Source organism: Zootoca vivipara, chromosome Z1, assembly GCF_965207765.1.
Source record: "Zootoca vivipara chromosome Z1, rZooViv2.hap1.1, whole genome shotgun sequence".
Taxonomy (NCBI): domain Eukaryota; kingdom Metazoa; phylum Chordata; class Lepidosauria; order Squamata; family Lacertidae; genus Zootoca; species Zootoca vivipara.
Genome location: NC_142583.1, coordinates 71,947,011 through 71,968,120, shown reverse-complemented (window position 1 = coordinate 71,968,120; position 21,110 = coordinate 71,947,011). Strand labels below are relative to the sequence as shown.

Genomic DNA, 21,110 nt, shown 5'->3' with positions numbered 1-21,110 from the left:
GGAGGAGGCTGCTTTTTGGGGGTGAGGGGAGAGAGGGAGGTCAAGGCTTGTTCGCTCGCTAGCTCGGTCGGGGAAGATGGTGCCTTTGCAAGCGGCTGCTTCTGGGGAAGAGGGAGGGGAGGGGAAGGTTCAGGGAGAGGAGCTGCTTCCTTTAAAATCTGGGAGATTTAAGGGATATTTTACGATCCGGGCTGCCAACAGGAAACAGATTTAAATACGGGGGTTTCCCGCGAAAAACGGGAGACTTGGCAGCTATGCATGAAGGAGGAGGCATGGAACTTTGTGGCAGATGAGTGGCAGGAAGGGGCAAGTGGAGACCACCCTCAGTTTCCCAAAGCTGGCAACAGCCGCCCTCATTATCTTTCAGCCTTCTCCATAATTACATGCCCTCAGAGAAGCCAGGCATTCTGCAGGTCTCCTTCCAATGTAGCCTGACCCATCCAGTCCCTGCCTCAAGTCTATGGTGTTTGTATTAATTACAGATTGCACTCCCAATGTTGCATTGGGTAGATCTTTTCTGAGTCGTTTCTCCAAGGGGATGAGAAATTTAAAAATCCTTTCTTAATAAATTCAAATAAAAATATACATAAAATCCATTGAAACATACATACTCAAATAAAGAAGAAAGAAAAATACATAACAACCGATTGTATCATAGACAATTATTCGAAGTGATCATACATCAATTTTCATAAAGAAGGAAAAAGAAAAAGAAAAGAAAGGAATTACTCCACACAAGGAATATAGAGGTAAAGCAGAGAAAAAGAAAAAGAAGAGAAAAAACAAACAAAAAGAAAACGAAAAAGAGAAATACATTGCAAAATAGCATTGTACAACATTTGCGACTTCCACCGCTTCTCCATACAGTGGTTAACTCAGCATGCAGAAAGGTTATTGTTTTTTTCATTTTAATTTATTTTCCATCATGAATATTATGTTCTCCGATTTTCCAATTCCTGCAAGGTTATTCTAAACACAACCAGATTTTTGCTCCCAGGCCTTGTTTCCCTAAATATTCATTTAGACACTCCCATTTTTTATTATTTTAGCTTTAGATTTGTGATGAATTATATCTGTCAATTCTAAATATTCACATAATTTATTGATCCACTCCCCCTTTGTTGGAATATTTGCCCTTTTCCATTTGTTCGCTATTAATAGTCTCACAGCTGTTGATGCGTACATGAAGATGTTCACTTTTTCACTGGGTATGTTTTTATTTAGGATGCCTAATAAATAGCTTTCTGAACAAACGATGTTTTTATTAGTTTTTTAATCTCTTCGTGAATTAGGTCCCAAAACTTTTTAATCATTGGGCATGACCACCACATATGAAATAGACTACCAATCATGCCATTACACCTCCAGCATTTATTACTAAATGAGTTGTTCATTTTTGCCAATCTTTCAGGTACCAGGTACCATCTGTGGTGCATCTTCATGTGATTTTCTCTTAAGGCGAAGCAAGCAGTAAAATTTATACCTTTTATCCAGAATTTTTTCCAATTTTCATATTCTATTTTGTAACCCAGATCTTTTTCCCATTTTAATATCCATTTCCCCTTTGTACCTTCCTCTGATTCTGTATTTCCTAATAATCTATACATTTTAGCAAGTGTCTTTTCAATGTTTTGAAGCACTTCTTTTTCAAATTTGATTATTTTAGGTCCAATTCCCCTGGTTTTTATATCTTTTTCATGTGTTGCCTTTAGTTGAAAAAATTCTAACCAACTTATCCCCATTGTTTTTAGCTCCTCATAATCCTTTAAAATGATGTTCCCGTTCTTGTCTTCTATCACCTCTCTATAGGTTGGCCAGGGTTGTTTATTATTAAGTTTTAATATAGAGTTTGCCTCTACTGGGGATTAGGGTGGGTCATAAAAAAACTTTTTTTGGAAAATGTTTCCTCCCTTGATCTTATATCAGGCGTATGGTATAAACATAGTCAAATTTCAAATTTGGGATAAATCGGTTAATATTTAGACCCTGCTCGTACAGATTGAAATTTTGCCTCACTACGAGTGATGAAAACTTAGGAATTTGACTCATTTATTCTCAGTATGTTAAATTGTGAACTAATAAACATAAATTTTAGGTTTTATGTAGAGCAATAATAGTTGCATACTGTTATTTTCTGCAATATTTATTTATTTAAGATAAAACATGTTGATAATTTACATGAAAAACTAATGGTTTTGAACAAATTATATGGAACAATTAAGCAAACGGTGTACTAAACAAGTAAACATAAACATTAAACAATAAAACACCACTCATATTATGTGTTGCGTCAAAACATCACATTATACTTAATCACTTAGGTATAAATTGTACTAAATGTTTACATTTTGTGTAATTAATAAAATTATGCCTTATGCAATATTATACATTGTACATGTACACCATATTATATCATGCTAAAAATATGCTTTTATGCCTTATACTAAACATCTATTTTGGTGCAAAGTCCTTATTTGTCTTGTTTGGGGAATTTAGAGCGATTGTTAATTGTTGTTTTGATGGTAGCATCACATCTTTTCTCTCCAATAACTATCCTAGATGCTCAAGTAACCACCTTCACTGCACGTTCAACCATTTGCAAATGGCACTTGAATTTGGGAGTTGTTAATGGAGTGGTCACAATATTTAACAGTTCATTGTTTGTCATGTTCCTGATTATTGATGGCTCATATGTGTCAGTTTCTTCCCATTTTACCATTTGTTCCATACAGCCGGCAGATATGACAGGCACTAGTGAGCCACCTGCTATGGCTGCATGGGCCAATTCTGAGCAGCTGTAAGTCACTGCTGAATTCTCCAGAGATGAGTGCAGATGTAACTTGCCACAAATACTTTTTGTCAGTAGACAGATTTTTCCAAACTACTTATGGCATTTCTGGGATTGAATCTGATTGTGCAAAGCAATAATAATAATAATAATAATAATAATAATAATAATAATAATTTATTATTTATACCCCGCCCATCTGGCCGGGTTCCCCCAGCCACTCTGGGTGGCTTCCAACAAAACATTAAAATACAGAAATCCATCAAATATTAAAAGCTTCCCTAAACATTTATATTCAACAACTGGCAAATCGGTGACACTGGGCAGTAATTTCCCAATATGCCCTGAAAAGGTGTTAGCCCCAGATGTGGGTCCATCTAGTTCAATCATGAGATGTTGTAGAGGCAGTTCATTGGCAGGAAGGAGGCAAATATTCCATTGCAATGGCCGGCCAATGTCTATTTCAATAAGATGGTTAATTCCTCCCAGGGCACCTATATTTGTGTTTGTCCCATCACAAGCAACTGCTGCAAGTTGTACAATTTATACCTAAGTGATTAAGTATAATGTGATGTTTTGACGCAACACATAATATGAGTGGTATTTTATTGTTTAATGTTCATGTTTACCCGTTTAGTACACCATTTGCTTAATTGTTCCATATAATTTGTTCAAAACCATTGGTATTTCATGTAAATTATCAACATGTTTTATCTTAAATAAATAAATATTGCAGAAAATAACAGTATGCAACTATTATTGCTCTACATAAAACCTAAAATTTATGTTTATTAGTTCACAATTTAACATACTGAGAATAAATGAGTCAAATTCCTATGTTTTCATCACTCATAGTGAGGCAAAATTTCAATCTGTAGGAGCAGGGTCTAAATATTAACCGATTTATCCCAAATTTGAAATTTGACTATGTTTATACCATACGCCTGATATAAGATCAAGGGAGGAAACATTTTCCCAAAAAAGTTTTTTATGACCCACCCTACTGGGGATACCCATCCGGGTGTTCTGTCTATAATTTTCTCTTTAGTTCTTTCCCAGACCTCAAGCAAGGCTTTCCTTAACAGATGGTTTTTGAACCCTTTGTGCATTTGGACTTTCCCATACATCAGGTAGCCATGCCACCCGAATATTTTATCCCAACCCTCTAAACTAAAGATTTCGGTGTTTTTCAGGAGTATCCATTCCTTAAGCCAGCTCCAACAAGCTGCCTCGTAATACCTTCTCAAGTCTGGGAGTGCAAATCCTCCGGTTTCTTTTGGTCTTATCAAAATTTCCATTTTTATTCTGGCTTTCCCCCCTGCCAGATGAAGTCAGTTAGGTCTTTTTGCCAATCTTTAAAATAACTCAATCCTATAATTATTGGAATATTTTGAATAAGAAATATTAATTTCGGTAGCACTATCATTTTAATCATTGAAACTTGCCCCCATATTGACAATTTTAATTTATTCCATTTTTCCAAACTCTCCTTAATTTCTTTCCATTTTTTAATATAGTTATCTTTAAATAAATTCGTATTTTTGTTCATAATCCATATTCCCAAATAATTAAACTTTTTTCTATTTTTATTCCTATTGTCTTGCCTAAATTCTCCTTGTCCTTTTCGCTCATATATTTTGTGAACATTTTGGATTTATCTTTGTTTAATTTAAATCTGGAAACTCTAACGAATTCTTTCATTTTAATTAGTGCTTTTGAAATACTTTTTTTTGTGTTTCTGTAATTATAATTAAGTCATCAGCGAATGCTTTGACTTTGTAGCATGTTGGTCCCAAATTTATTCCTCTTATTTGTCTTTTCTTAATGCTATTAGAAGTGTCTCGAGTATCAAAATAAACAGCAGAGAATTTCGTCTTTTTTAAAAAAACTTAACTAATTCTTTCTCTTTTTCTCTTATTTGTTCGTTTATTTCCCTAATATTTTTCTTTCCCACCCCTTCTTATCCTGCCCATTTGTTGTATTCTGAACCCTCTCATAGACGCCTTACTCGTTTCCCATATTGCTTTCTTATCAGTTCCCTGACTTTCATTAACTTTGCTCTGATTACCCTTTGTTCTTCTCTCCATATCTCATCATTCATTCTCCACTTCCCCTTGGTATTGTTCTTAAATTTTATTTGTATTGTTACTGGGTTATGATCAGAGATTGATTTATTTAATATCTCAGCTTTTTCTAAATTTAACATTAATTTCCTTGATATCCAAATAGCCTCAATCCTCCCGCCTGATTTTTGTGCATCCGAGTAATGTGTAATGTCTTTCACACTAGGGTTTTTCATTCTCCAGGTGTCATGTAAATCAAAATTCTCAACTAATTGAAAGAACGAAAGAGGAAGTCTTCCTAATCTAATTGCTCTATCTCTTTGTGTTCTGTCCATTTCTATTGACACCACCCTGTTCAAATCTCCCATGATTATTATATTCTCTCCCCCAGGGAGAGACAGCCTTAATTCAAAGAACCACTGTTTTAATGGAGTAATTAAATAAAAGGACCCTCTGGAAAATTCAGGGTTCATGTTCATCAGAATAGATGGAGAATTTGTGAAGGTTAGCAAGAGTTCAGAGTAATATTTGTGTAATTGTATTGTTCTTAGTTCCACTCAAGATTGTAAACATGAGATAGCCAGCAGCCCTACAGGAAAAGAAGTGGCCTCAGCCCAGTGGCGGAGCTTCATGCTCCGACACCGGGGGTGGGGCTGGCGCCCATTCTGGGGGCGGGGTGCACCTGCCGGAGGGGCAGGTCATGCGTTCCGGATCAGGGTTGCGCCTCCCAGAGGGGTGGGGCATGCGTTCCAGGGCCGTGGCATGCCTCCTGGGGAGCTTCCCCAGGTTCTGGGGGCGGGGCGCACATTTTGGCGGCGGGTGCCCGTGATGGCGCCCCTTGGAACCCGCCGCTCAGGGCGGCCCACGCCTACTGCCCCTATCTTCCTACGCCCCTGCCTCAGCCCAGCATGACTTCGTCACCATACAGAAAATCATTTGGAGTCATGAGGATCTGGGCATTTTATCTTGGCATTTTTTTTAAACCTTGTCCAGCTGAGGTTTCAACCTGTGAATTAGCCTTTTGGAGAAAGCGGGAGGGACGTAACCATGGGAGAAATTGCTGTCTTTGAAAAAGCAGCTGCATAATTATATGGCTCAACTGCTGTCTTTTCTTCGTAGTGATGAACAGTGAAGTTCAGAACTGAGTCCCTCCATCCCCTGGATCATTTTGTTGGCTTTCCACCTGGCCTAGGGTGCGGGGCCCACACTCACCAGCCCCACTGAAGAGGCTCCTCATGAGGCTAGAGAAACATCGTCCTGCATGGCCCTTTCCACCTAGTCTAGGAGGCCTCAGCTAGACAAGGTTTAAAAAATGCCAAGATAAAATGCCCACATCCTCATGACACCAAATGATTTTCTGTATGGTGATGAAGTTATGCACTCACCAGCCCCACTGAAGAGGCTCCTCATGAGGCCGGAAGAACATTGCCCGGCTGTGGGGCATGAAGGCAGCTGCTCGCAAGGCCCTTTCCACCTGTCCTAGGGGGCTGGACCCACACTCACTAGCGTGGGGAGCGTGCGATAAAGAACACAGTGGGAGACAGAATATATATCCGGAAGGTTGCCCAGAACAAAATCAGGCACCCCCATTTATTGTAAATTTTCAGAACTATCAATGATTAACTAGAGGTGCATCCTTCATCCAATGACAATTGGACAACTCCAAGAGAGGTGGTATTCCTGGGTATGTCACATCCTGCCAACACCCTAAACCTCCGCCATAGAGGAAGTGCCTGGTCCTCACATACTCCTCAGACCTCTTCCTGTCACATGCCTACTCCTTAAACATCCCCCTCCTCTCCATCTTGTGACTCCTGGTGTTTTTCCAGAACCTTACCACCTTTCCCTTGTTCTCCCTCTGACTTGGGCATGACCCCTCTGGTTCTGTCCTGCTTCTCTTGCTCAAACCCGTTTCTTCCAGAACTGAAAGGTCCACCTCAGCTATCCCTGGATCTGTCATGACCTCCTGCCCTGCTATGTCCCTTCAACCTATTTCCAGAAACCTGTACTTTTATATTAATGTATTGCATGGCCTGCCAATGCAATACTATTAATTATGCTTTTGTGTGGTTTGCCAACACGATCCTAAAATCGTTCCTACAACTAGCCCTACTGAAGAGGCTCCTCATGAGGCCGGAGGAACATCGCTTGGCTGTGAGTCTGAAGGCCGCTCCCTGCATGGCCCTTTCCACCTGGCCTAGGGGGCTGGACCCACACTCACCAGCCCGACTGAAGAGGCTCCTCATGAGGCCAGAGGAACATCGCCCGTCTGTGAGTGTGAAGGACGCTAAATTGGTTGTCAAACAGCTTTTTGGAAGTCAAACGTCCAACGCTGCTTCCAATTAAGGACAGGAAGCTCCTGATGGGCTTCCGGTTGACCACGCCATCTTGCTCAGACGGGGGTCCGCACAGCGGAGCGGACCTCGGCGCTTCAGAGGTGGAGGGAATCGTTCCAGCGAAGCGAAACCTCCTTAAAAGCCCCAAATCGAGCTTTTTGGGGACAGATTTTGCCTGGCGGCGCCAAAAGCGGGCTCTCTCCTCCCCGGATCGGCTTTGTTTAAGCCCCCGAGAGCGAGGAGGTGAACCGCGGCAGACAGGCTGACATTGCTGCTCTGAGAGTGCGAAGCTGCGAGTCTGGGAAGTGGAGGTGGCCAATTCTTCAAAGAACATTCAGCAAATGAATAGACTGTGAGTAATTTGGATTCTTTGGAATGTAAATTAAGGCAACAATTTGGACCTGGGAGAGAGGGGAAAAGAGGAAGCCACCCCCCCCCCTACGGTAACATAAGAGACAGTAAACAGAAACCCGAAGCCGTAAACAGAAGATTTCAACTTAAAAGGATTCCTCAAAGGCATCAAAGAGAATCTCCCCTAAATGCAGGGTAAAAGGGGAGAGAGACTGTGGTTGTGATTGCCCTGCAGAAAGAAGTTAAGACTAAGAAAGACCTTTCTGTTCCTCGGGAGCCGGCAGCCCAGACAATCCAGTGAGTTGATCAGGATTTATAGTTAAATTCTATTTCTATCTTTATCTCTGGACTTTTTGGAAATTCTTTTTTGGTTTATATACTTTTGAAATGTGAGTTCGAACTTTATTTTTAAGAATGCAGCCAGCTTGTTAAAATGGAGTCGAGAAAATAGACTGCGATTATATTCCACCCCATGTGACAAGTTTTGACCTTGACAGGACTGAACTATGTCAACAAAAAGGTACCCGCCTGAGTTTCAGCGGACTGTTTTGACCTTAATGTGGGAAGCAAGAATAGAACTATGTCAAGAGGAGACACAACGGCAAGTGTTACAGCAACAATTCCAGATGATGATGGCAGAATATGATTTCTTAGAAGATGAAGCTTTTGAAACTGAAGAAGACGAATGTGAGAATGACAATGATGAGGACTGTGATGACTTAACACAAAATGAAGCCCATCACGAAAAAAATGATGATTTTACTCTACAAAAAGTTGGATGGAGTGCCTCCCCTTCGAGGGGGGCACGATTGGACTTACTGGAACTCCAGAATGACCACAGGGAAGAAGGAAAAATTAAGCAGAGAAGAGAAGAAGCTCAGGGGTCTGATATGGAGGCCTGGATGGCAAAAGACTGTAAACAGGGGGTGGGGTGAAGGGAAAGTGAAGTTGTGATTGTAAGGATGGGTTAATAGGACTATAACTGGACTGCTGACTATGGAACTTGCTGGATTGGTGGGGTGGAGCCAGTACTCGGGGGGGGGTGTAAGGTTAGTTTGGGAATAATTATAGGTTTAAAAAGTGAATTGATTCTGGAAAAAGGTGAAAATATGGAGGCCTATAGAGGGGTAAAAATTAGGCACGGGAAGAAAAAATGGGAGTTTGATTTCTCAGTGATTGGACAATAGGCGAAAATGATAATAGTTAGTTTAAAAGTGGTACAAGATATAAAGGTGTATGTTATAAAATATGAACTATGAAACTGTTGAAGATGATAAATAAGGGAGGAAAACCGGGGAAGGGGGGAGGGTGGGGAAGCCCACAAAATATGGTTTAACAATTATGAATTTAACAATTATGATGAATTTTTTTTTGTCTTTTTTCCTTTTTGTCTTTTTTTTCCTTCTCTTTTTTCTCTTTTTCTCTTTTTGTATTTTCTTTTTTTTTTGGTATGACAATAGATGGTTGGATGGATGAACTCCTGCGTACTGCCCTGGTTCACTGGAGCTCCCTGGTGGCAGGGGGGGGCTTCGGGGGCAGGGGAGGGGGAGGAGGACAGAAACCCAATCATAAAATGGACCACTTCTGACTGTTCACCTGCGTGGGATACTTCTGTGGCAGGGGAGGACCCATGGAGGGGGGTGGGAAGAAGGTGGAAAAGGTGTATATGTATGTACCATCTTTTGTAATTTGTAAAATCAATAAAAATTATGTTTTAAAAAAAAAAGGACAGGAAGCTCCTGCAGCAATCAAAAGCCATGCCTTGGTTTTCAAATTGTTCCGGGAGTCGAACGGACTCCCAGAACAGATTAAGTTCAACAACCAAAGTACCACTGTACAGTCCCCCCCCTCTCTCACACACACATATTTCTTTTCTAATAGCACAAGCAGTGAAACAGTGATTGCTTAATTGCTTTAAACAATCATGGTCAAGTATAATAAAAAAAATTCCTTCAGTAGCACCTTAAAGACCAACTAAGTAAGTCAAGTATGAAGGAATTCATACTTGACTTACTTAAGTATGAAGTAAGTCAAGTATGAAGGAATTAGCATTACAATAACATCTTCAGAGTTGCATTATTAGTCTTTGTGCAGCAAAAACAAGACATATTATTTTGGCAGCTTAAAGACTAAGCAATGTATTGTGTTATTGAGAACCACACAACACTTTAAAAGATCCCTGCAGCCTCCTATAGTGGGATTGTAGGGATCAGAGGGATAAGAAATGCAGCAAAGTGCATTGTTACAGTAACTCACTCTAAGAATGACATTAACTGGGAGAGGGTCCCCATGGCAACCCTGCCTATGAATGGCCCATTGTGACTCTGCTTTTAAATAAGGCATTGACTTCACTGTCTACTTTACAGTCCCACAGGTGGAGAATAAAATAGGAAACCAGTTCAATGGCTCCTAAAAAGCCACCAGGTAAGTCCCTTTGGTTACTATTTTCGCTTCACAGAAACAGAGATTTGCTGACTTGATACGTTCCCTCCAGTACATTGTACTGAAGACACTTGACAGAGCTGAGATATTTCAGGCTGTAGCTCTATGTTTATTTTTATGCTGATCATATCATATCATATCCTATCATATGATCATATAATATTACTATACTCATGCTGTCTTTATATATAGATAAGAAGCCAGAGAAAGCTGAACCACCTCCAGCAGACAAGGCAGAAACAGAACCAGGTCTAGTTACAGGTAGGTAGCCGTGTTGGTCTGAGTTGAAGCAAAATAAAAAAATTCCTTCAGTAGCACCTTAAAGACCAACTAAGTTTTTATTTTGGTATGAGCTTTCGTGTGCATGCACATGAAAGCTCATACCAAAATAAGAACCAGGTCTGTATGCAGCAGTATGTGGACCGAGAACTCCCAGAAGTGCAAGCTGGATTTCGAAAGGGCAGAGGAACCAGAGACCAAATAGCAAACATGCGCTGGATTATGGAGAAAGCTAGAGAGTTCCAGAAAAACGTCTACTTCTGCTTCATTGACTATGCAAAAGCCTTTGACTGTGTCGACCACAGCAAACTATGGCAAGTTCTTAAAGAAATGGGAGTGCCTGATCACCTCATCTGTCTCCTGAGAAATCTCTATGTGGGACAAGAAGCTACAGTTAGAACTGGATATGGAACAACTGAGTGGTTCAAAATTGGGAAAGGAGTACGACAAGGTTGTATATTGTCTCCCTGCTTATTTAACTTATATGCAGAATTCATCATGCGAAAGGCTGGACTAGATGAATCCCAAGCTGGAATTAAGATTGCCGGAAGAAATATCAACAACCTCAGATATGCAGATGACACAACCTTGATGGCAGAAAGCGAGGAGGAATTAAAGAACCTTTTAATGAGGGTGAAAGAGGAGAGCGCAAAATATGGTCTGAAGCTCAACATCAAAAAAACCAAGATCATGGCCACTGGTCCCATCACCTCCTGGCAAATAGAAGGGGAAGAAATGGAGGCAGTGAGAGATTTCACCTTCTTGGGCTCCTTGATCACTGCAGATGGTGACAGCAGTCACGAAATTAAAAGACGCCTGCTTCTTGGGAGAAAAGCAATGACAAACCTAGACAGCATCTTAAAAAGCAGAGACATCACCTTGCCGACAAAGGTCCGTATAGTTAAAGCTATGGTTTTCCCAGTAGTGATGTATGGAAGTGAGAGCTGGACCATAAAGAAGGCTGATCGCCGAAGAATTGATGCTTTTGAATTGTGGTGCTGGAGGAGACTCTTGAGAGTCCCATGGACTGCAAGAAGATCAAACCTATCCATTCTTAAGGAAATCAGCCCTGAGTGCTCCCTGGAAGGACAGATCGTGAAGCTGAGGCTCCAATACTTTGGCCACCTCATGAGAAGAGAAGAATCCTTGGAAAAGACCCTGATGTTGGGAAAGATTGAGGGCACTAGGAGAAGGGGACGTCAGAGGACAAGATGGTTGGACAGTGTTCTCGAGGCTACGAACATGAGTTTGACCAAACTGCGGGAGGCAGTGCAAGACAGGAGTGCCTGGTGTGCTGTGGTCCATGGGGTCACGAAGAGTCGGACACAACTAAATGACTAAACAACAACAACAACAACTATGCTCAGGGGGAAGGAACAGTAAAGGAAAGTTATGATGGGGAGGACCAGAGTGAGGACAAGCATCTTCTATAGGCCCAGGGGATCCACCAAGTCCAACTGAAGAGTAATGAACTTGAGCTTGTGTCCATCTGCTGCTGGCAGTGAACAGCCCCAGCCTGAACTGAAAGCTGTCCTTGATGGGCCCTATCCACTGCTGCAGCCCCTTCCACTTACTTGATGGAGGGCAGCCAGATGAACTCCACAACCCCAATCTCCCGCTTGGACTACTGCAATGCGCTCTACATGGGGCTACCTTTGAAGGTGACCCGGAAACTACAACTAATCCAGACTGCGGCAGCTAGACTGGTGACTGGGAGCTGCCGCCGAGACCACATAACACAGGCCTTGAAAGATCTACATTGGCTCCCAGTACATTTCCAAGCACAGTTCAAAGTGTTGTTGCTGACCTTTAAAGCCCTAAATGGCCTCGGTCCATTATACCTGAAGGAGCGTCTCCATCCCCATCGTTCTGCCCGGACACTGAGGTCGAGTACCGAGGGCCTTCTGGCGGTTCCCTCGTTGCGAGAAGCCAAGTTGCAGGGAACCAGGCAGAGGGCCTTCTCGGTGGTGGCGCCCGCCCTGTGGAACGCCCTCCCACTAGAGGTCAAAGAGAAAAACAGCTACCAGATTTTTAGAAGACATCTGAAGGCGGCCCTGTTTAGGGAGGCTTTTAATGTTTAATAGATTATTTTATTTCATTTTTCTGTTGGAAGCCGCCCTTGTTCCAGGCCAGGGTAACAGTCACACAAGGGTGCCCAATCCACTCTGCTAGTTGAGGTTCAAAGATCTCAACCTGAAGTCTCTCCTCAGCTCTACCTTTGACTATAAGAACATTAAGCTTAGTGGGTAGAGTGGGACACTTAATCTTAGGGTCATGAGTTTGAGCCCCACATTGGGAAAAGATTCCTGCAGGGGGTTGGACTAGATGACCCTCGTAGTCCCTTCTGCCTTAGTCTATGATTCTATGAGAACATAGCAAGAGCTTGCTGGGTCAGACCAAGGTCTTTCTAGTCCCGGGGGATATCTCTATCATGCAGCGGGAAATTAATCAAGGCAGAGTCTTCTTCATGAACAAAATAAAACTTTTACTTGAGAAAATAAAGTTGCTCATAAACCGCATGGTTAAAGAGCATACACAGAGTGCTCATAGCAGCTATCAGACTCTTCACAGACGCACAGTCTTAGTTACCGATTTACTAGAGTCCCGGAGCCACTCTGTCTGCAACAACACAACACACACTCTGGCTGAGACACACAATGGCACAGAGAGGCTGGCTACTTTTATAGGGAGAATGAGTCATCACTCAAGATGAGTCACGAGTCAAAGTGACTTAGCAGTTTGCTGTTAACAGTCAGCAGTTAGTAGGCTTGAATGATTTTGTAGGCCTTACTGCTTCTGTTCTCAAGAACCTTTGTCCCATGACAGTCACTTCATGCTCCTGGGGCCTCCAGACAGGGAACATGGGCAGAAAAGTGTTCCTTCATCCACTTAACCTTCCAAGGGTCGGGTCCTCTGGCATTTCACAGTGCTGCAAACTCCCCCCCCCCCCGATGGGTTTAGGAAGCTCACTGCCATATGTTGATCTAGATGGGTTGCCAGAGTTTATGGGGAATTTCTTGACAAAGAATGTTTTGATGGTGTTTCCTGCTTTGCAGGGGGTTGGACTGGATGGCCCTTGTGGTCTCTTCCAACTCTATGATTCTATGATTCTATGGGGTGGCACTGGGATGTTGTCTGTTGATAGCTAAAGCAGAATTTTCTTTCCTCCTGTCCATCAAGGAGAACTAACACAATTGGAGGAACGTGTGAAAAAATTCTTCGAATCTTCATATTCCCTGTATGTTGGCGCAGTGCTTGTGATTGTCTCCATTGTAGGGGCATCAATGCTGACCTATCTGTGTAAGTTCCAGTCTTCCAGGGAAATATAAAGGGGTAATGGGCAGAATTACAATTCACTCTTGCTCGCTTCATTTCAGTGTAGACCTTTAAAAGGAAAGGATGGGTTCTGGTCTCCACTAAGCCCTTTCACTCTCCAATTTCAGTCGGTGAGATAAACATGTAATATACTCTCTCCCATTGAAACCAGTGGCACTGTAGGTTGTCCCTGCAGAAATGCTCTGTGTGTGTGTGTGTGCGCACACACACACACACATATATATATGAAGATATTGGGCTAAGGACTCTAAACTTGAACTTGAGGCTTGAAAATGCGTCTTCCTGGTGGAGAAATTCTACCTTTACAAATTTTGGGAAGTACATTACATATTGGAACTTGTACCACAGAAGTCTCATTCCAAATGCAACCTAATCCCCTCCAAGTGGGTGCTGGGGGAAGAAGAGCTATTCTCCCACATGTGATGAACAACTTTCCCCACCATCACCTTTAGATGTTAAGGAAGTGCAAAGGAGAGCCATATTCGAAGAAGGAACAAAAACAATTCTCAGATATATAGAAGACACTTTTCCGGATCTTTTCGATGCAGATGGTAAGTCATATGTTACTTTTTGCCTGCTCAGGCGCTCCTTCCACCAAATGGGATTTCTTCTCATTGTTCAGTTGAGAGAAGTTGAAGAGGAATGGGTGGGTTGCCTCAAGCTCATCCTGTTCTTCTCCATAAGCATGGTTTGTCTATCTGGTGTGTTGGTGGGAAAATATATTGATATAAGAAAGAAAATTCCTGGATGCCAAGATCCAAGTTTGAGGCAAGTACCCATTGGTGAGAGAACCCAGCAGAGATTTACAGTCACAAAATATGTAGCAACTGTAAGCATGAAAGTATAGGCTGTTAGACCTTTAAAATAGGCTCTTCCAAGTGAGTTCCAAAGTTTCCCTCTTCCCTCAGCATAGGGGGAGACCACATGCTTGGTAAGTTAAAAAATGATTTGCTTACAAACTCTTCAAAGGTCAGATATATGTGCTTCGGAAAAAGTGCACGGTAGGAAAACTTAGGTAGCAACAATGTGGAGGAATTTCCTAGCTCATTAGTGGCTCATGAGAAGCATGTGGCTGAGCTTGAGCAACCAGGTCAAACCTCTTCACATGCTGAGCTTCTCAAGTAGCCTGGGGAAAAACAATAGGCTTGATTACCTCTTTCTTCCCAATGTATCTGAGTTTGGCAGGACAGCATACTCTATGGCTTGAACACCTTAATGCATTATTTAGAGTTCAGCATGTTGGTTACATGAGGCTGATTAACCTACGTTTTGGAGTTGTAGAGGTGGAAGGGATCCCAAGGGTCTTCTAGCTCAACCCCATGCAGTGCAAGAATCTTTCACCCAATGTGGGGTTCAAATCCACAACCCTGAGATTAAGAGTCTCATGCTCTACTGACTGAGCTATCCAGAAGCTCCAGGAAAGGACAGCAGCTGAGTGGATGTGCGGATTCAAGAGTATGTTTTCCATTTTCTTATAATATTCAACGGGGAGCCCGTCTGGGCCTGGAGATTTCCCGTCTGGGCCTGGAGATTTCCCTTGTGATTGGTCTCTCTATTTCCTTGGCTTTTTCCTCAATGTTTATTTTCAGCTGATGTTTCTCTAGGTAGTTATTTATTTCCTCCTTCTTTTCCTCATTTTTCTTGTATAAATCCCCATAATATTTTACAAATCTCTTCATTATCATCTGGGGGCTATCTATCACTTTTTCTCCCTCTCTTAGTCTGTTTATCATTTTCTCATTTCTCCTCTTCTTTATCTGCCATGCTAGGTATTTACTAGGCTTATTTGCGAACTCGAAACTATTCTGTCTCCATGCTCTGAGTCTCCATTCCATTTCTTGTTCTATCTTAATTTTATATTCTGTTTTTAGTAAGCCAATTTCTTTCTTTAATTTCCCATTGTTAGGGTATTTATTCAGTTCTTTCTCCTTTTTCTCTAGTTCTTCCAATATTTTATTCTTCTCCTTCTCTCTTTTATTTTTCAATATTGCATTTTGTTTAATAAAATATCCCCTAATCACCGCTTTACTAGTGTCCCATATGATCTTATTACCTGTTTCTTCTTTGTTGTTTAGCTCAAAAAAATTCTCTCAGTGTTTCTTTTGCTCCTTCTACCACTTGTTCGTCATATAACAATGTTTCATTTAGTCTCCATCTTCTCATTCCTATCTTCCATTCTGCTCTTAAATGTAGGAGAATGGAGTTATGATCTGATAGTGTTCTCGGTTGTATTTTAATTTCCTGTATTCTACCTAACATTTCTGTTGACAACCAGATGGCATCGATTCTACTTGCCATATTTTTAGAATCTGAGAAATACGTATATTCTTCTTCTATTTCGTTCTTAAATCTCCAGGCGTCTTTCATATCTATATTTTTTACTAAATTAAAGAAAGTTTGAGGCAACTTCCCTTTCAAATTTTCTCTCCCCTTCCCAGTTCTATCTTTATTTGGGTCACATACTCCGTTCAAATCTCCTAATAGGATCGTTTTCCCATCAACGTATTCCATCATTATAGTTTCAACTTTTTTAAAGAACTCTGATTTTTTGTTGTTTGGTGCGTATATCCCCATTATATATATTATTTCTCCTAAATATTTTATTTTTATCATTACCATCCTGCCTTCTTTGTCGGTGTATAGTAGTTCCGGCTCCAGACCTGCTTTTACATAAATCACCACACCTCTCTTTTTTTTTCCATCGGCTGCTATAAATTCTACTCCTAATTTTGGGTCTATCAATAATCGTTCATGATCTTTTTTAATATGGGTTTCTTGCAAGCAGATGACGTCTAATTTTTGTTTTAATAATACATGTCTTATTCTATTTCTTTTCTTTTTTTCATTTAGACCATTCACATTCCATGTAGTTATTTTAAGAGTCATTTTATTTATTTATTTATTTATTTCAGAACACGATACCTTTCAACAAAAATATGTATATGTATAAAAAAATGCAAAAAAGGGGGTATGTATAGAAGGGGGTAGGGGGACGGAGGAAGTTTCCCTTCCTTTCTTCCCTCCCGCTCCCCCCCAAAAGTGTGATCATTCATTTTTTAAGGGCGGGGAAGGCTCTCAGCTTTCCTGTTCACTGTCATTATTGGAGTCCTCTTGTAATTCCTTTGGGTTAGCTTCCTTCTCTATTTGATTCTTGTCCCCTCCAAATTGTGATCTATACCTCCTATAGAAGATGTCTGCAGCCTCAGGTGTTTCGAACCTTCTCTTCCTCCCCTTATAAGTAAAGGTGAGCCCCTGTGGATATTCCCACTTGAAATGTATAGAGTTTGCTTTTAGCGCTTTTGTCAGGAACTGGTATTTGTCCCTTTTTTTTAACAGGCGTGGTGGCACCTCTTTCAACACTACTATGTTTTCCCCTTCAATCTTTAGCTTATCTCCCCTTCTCTTTTGAAGCATCTTATTTCTCAGCCTGTTTGTATAGAACGTGATCAAGCAGTCTCCGGGCCAATTATTCTCTTTGGCTTTTTTTGAGTTAACTCTATATAGCGACTCTATTTCCTCCATTACCCTCTCTTCTTCTACCTGCAGCCATCCCGCTATTCCTTCCGTTATTGTCAACAGTAAATTCTCATCTGGTTTTTCTGGGACCCCCCTCAATCTGAGTGTCTTCTCCTTGGCCTGCATCTGTAGCATAGCCATCGCATCCCAGGTATCCTCTTGCCTTATCTTAAACTCATCTCTCTCTTTCATGACCTTTTCACATTCCTTTTTACACTCTCTAATTTCCTTAAATGCCTTTTTGACCAATTCCTCCATCTGCTGTAGCTTCTCCTTATTTTCCTGTACTGTCTTTGCTGATTCTTTACTTTCCTCATCTATCTCCTTAATCTGCGTTTTTAACTCCATTATTGACTTTGAATTTTCTTCTACTTTCCCATTCATGTTATCTAATTTTTCATCTAACCCCTTCATTTTATCGTTTACCTCTGTTTTCAACTCTCCAAAGTCCTTTCTCAAACCCAATATATCCCCCTTTAGACTTAGAATCAGTTCCTTCAATTCCATCTCTCCTTCTGCTACAGAATTCCTTCTTGCTTGCTGGCCAAATAAGGTACTCTGGTTCAGTTTCTTTCCTGTCATTTCCCGTACTTTCCCTTGTAGCTCCAACCTTGGCCACTGGTGTCGCTGTTCCTTTTTTTTTTTTTTGCTGGCTTCACGTCTCTCCCTCTCTCAGCTCTTACTCTGGATATTTTGCTTGCAGCCTCCGGTGTCGCTGTTCTCTCTTAGCCCCTCTTTCAATTCGTTAGTCCGTTCTTTGTCTTTTTCTACCAGTTGTTTCCTCTTCACTCAATTGTCCCCGCCCTATTCCACCTCACGCCGCTCCATCTTGTTTCAGGTATCGTTTCTGTCCTTTAGGATTTGGGTTTAAAACTCCATTTTCACTGGTCTCTGCCTTAAAGTATGCAAAGTTCCCTTTTCAAGCTCCCACCGCGCTTTCTTTGTTGGTTTCTTTCAAAGGATTGCTTTTATGCGAGTCATTCCTCTCTTACTCTTTCCCCCTCCTCCTCCGCTCAAACCGCGATGAGGATATCTCTTTTGCAGGGTTTCTTTCAATAGTCCTTCTTAATATTGAACCTTTTAGGACTAAGTGTTTATTTCATTTACACAGGATACAACTTTCTTGTCTTTCCCACGTTCTCCCGCTTGTGATTGAGTCTCTTTAATTTTTCTGGTACCACGTCGTTTTCTCTTTGTTATTTTTTTACTCAAGTACTCCCTCCGTTAGTTAGTTTTTCTATCAGGTTTCTTTATATAGTCCCAGTTTTTATCTAATGTCCTTATTTAAAAGTACCGGATTTATTTTCTGGGGTTGGATATTTTTTAAAAAAGTTTTACCGCTCTCACGCCGTTCCAGGCTCTGGGGCTTCTTGCTGGGAGGTGCTTTCTTCCAAATGCGTCTAGGTCCCTCTGCTCTCTTGCCTTCGGCTGGAGAATGCTGAGAGTCCTGTCCAACGCGGGTTGCGGTTTCCGCCTGCAGGAATGGCGGACCTGTTTTCCATCTCTCTGACCTTCGTAAGGAATTTGGCGGTTGCTAGGGGAGTAAATGGCAACCCCCTACCCTCTCCGGGGGTTACGGAGAGGGGCCGCTGGCCTGCGATGCCCCCAGACCCACTCCGACTGTTTTTGGAGTGGGGGGAGCTTGGGCTGAGCACTTACGAGGGCCAGGACTCCCGGACGCTAATCTGCATGGCGGGGATTTCCATGATTAAAGAAGATAATTAGGCTTAAATCTATGGACATACTTCAGAAGGAGGGGAAGAAGCGCTGTTTACTGCTGAGAAATTTATGCTGCTGAGGGAGAGGAGTCAAAGGCTGTACTGTATCTGGAAGAAGGATTGATGGGGACGGAGCGATAAGGGAAGTGAGTTTTTATTTTTTCTTCATATTTGTTGCCTCGTACCTTCCCGGACGCGATGTCCTGGCTTGTTTGGAGTGAAAGAGAAGCAAAAGACTGTGTGAGTTGAACTTTATAACTGTTGTTACTGAGCATATTTTTTAAAGATGTGGAGTTGCCGATGAGAAAAGCCCCCCCCTAGTCGGACGGAAGGAGTTCTGGACGTGTTCGGAGGATTTATGAGCTGTGACGCACTTTAAATTGGAGCAGCGACCTGAAGCTAAGTTCAGCTATAGGGCAAGGAGATCCATTAATTTACCAAGAGTTTATGGTTTGATGTTTGGGTCTCCTGCCTGGAAAAGCTGTAAATTCTATAAAGATCGTAAATCTTCATGGCTATGAGAGAAAACGAAAGTGATTTGAGCTTTTTAAGATGGCGCTGCTTCGAGCTGCTTCGACGCAACAGGGAGCTCCACTAAGAAGATTTATGGGGAGGCTGGACTGATTAACTCACACAGGAGAAAGAACATCTGTGAAACTTTGTTTGATATTTATCTCAGCAGCTGGGAAACAATCGGATGAAAGTGGAAAACATCTATGTGACTGTAAGGGGAAGATCTGGATTATTATGAACTTGGAGGACGATTTGAACTTTAGAAAAAAGACGGCAGTGGACGGTTGCGAGGAATTCCCAATTTCTTGAAGCATGGGAACCCAAATAAAAAATTCTTTAGATGATTTGGCATAACATTCGGTTTGATTGATATATATATGTGTATAATTTGAAATATTGAATGTGATATAATTGGTTTTAATTGGAAAATTAATAAAAATATATTTTTTTAAAAAAAGAGAGTCCTGTCCAACGCCGCTGGAAACTTTCAGTTGTGGGTCACCCCCACAACTTTTCTTGGGGTTGCGCAGCCCTCGCTACCCCCAAATAGCCTCTCCAGCAATCGCTCACAATGCGGAGCTCGCGCGGAGCGCTGCCGTTTCGGTGGCAGTCAAACCCGGAAGTGGTTGGGATTTCCCCAACCACTCTGGGCAGCTCACAGCATATATCAAAACATAAAAAAGCTGAGTGGATGTGCAAATGTCATTGTTGTTGTTGTTTTTGGAAAGGGCCCGGGTTCAATTTTGAGCATCTCCTGGCAGAGGTGGGAATGACCTTTTCCAGAAGCCCTGGCGAGCCATTGCTAGTCAGCATAGGCAACTCTCAGCAAGATTAATGAATGGTCTGAATATAAGGCAGCTTTCTAGGTTCCTATATATGAAAAGTAAATATTAGATATTGAGAAACATGGCTTTTCAGTATCTGTACATGGCTGTTTGAGATCCTCCCGACTTAAATTGTTGCATCTCTCTTAGATATCACAAAAATCAAGAAAGCTGAGAATATATCTGTGGCAATATCCGAAGAGAAAAAGAAAATCAGTGAAATAAAGCAGGCTATTCGTAAGTTACTCTGAAACCACTTTTATTGGTTGAGGTCAAGGTGCCAGAAATTTTGATGCAATAGGAGATTTCTGAACCATTGGGATGGACTTCTCTTTTCCATTACAGGCTATAACAGGCATCCTCAAACTGCGGCCCACCAGATGTTTTGGCCTACAACTCCCATGATCCCTAGCTAACAGGACCAGTGGTCGGGGAAAATGGGAATTGTAGTCCAAAACATCTGGAGAGCTGAAGTTTGGGGATGACTGGCCTAGAACGACCCATTCCTGTGCCAATCCCGTTCTGAAATATCAGTCAGATTAGCGAACCTGGAAACAGAGAATGGGTAGCTCTCTTCAGGTGTTTTAAGTGACCACGTGTGCAGAGGGCTGTAGGGATGAGCATACTAGCTCTGGCCCACTAGGGCTCTTTCCTGTGAAATTGCAGGGTGACATAGGGAAGGTCACAAGTTCTCTATGTACTATATACAAGTTCTCTATTAGGTACAGGATTATAAATAGTATGGGCACAGTCAAAGAGGCCATGTTGTTAAGCCTTTCTGGGCAACGGCTCCATTCCAGTGGAAACCTAGCCGGATGGGTGGGGTATTATTATTATTATTATTATTATTATTATTATTATTATTATTATTACGGATGTCTGGTTAATACCATAGTCCTTTGAAGAACAAGCGGGTGTATTAGCATGATGAAATCAGGAGGCTG

The 21,110-nt window shown here is 41.6% G+C and overlaps 1 protein-coding gene across 4 annotated transcripts in view; it reads left to right on the top strand.

Moving 5' to 3' along the window:
• LOC148687419 (uncharacterized) overlaps positions 1-21,110 on the top strand; it is a 110,154-nt gene that overhangs the window by 84,965 nt on the left and 4,079 nt on the right. For 2 of the 4 annotated variants that reach the window (XM_088660695.1, XM_088660697.1), the window contains 2 exons: positions 14,048-14,146; positions 20,317-20,403. In XM_088660695.1, the coding sequence (XP_088516821.1) occupies positions 14,048-14,146; positions 20,317-20,403 (186 nt within the window). Of the gene's footprint in view, positions 1-9,803; positions 9,963-10,172; positions 10,242-13,439; positions 13,560-14,047; positions 14,147-20,316; positions 20,404-21,110 lie in introns of those variants that run through there. The other 2 variants (XM_088660694.1, XM_088660696.1) reach the window with 2 other exon arrangements.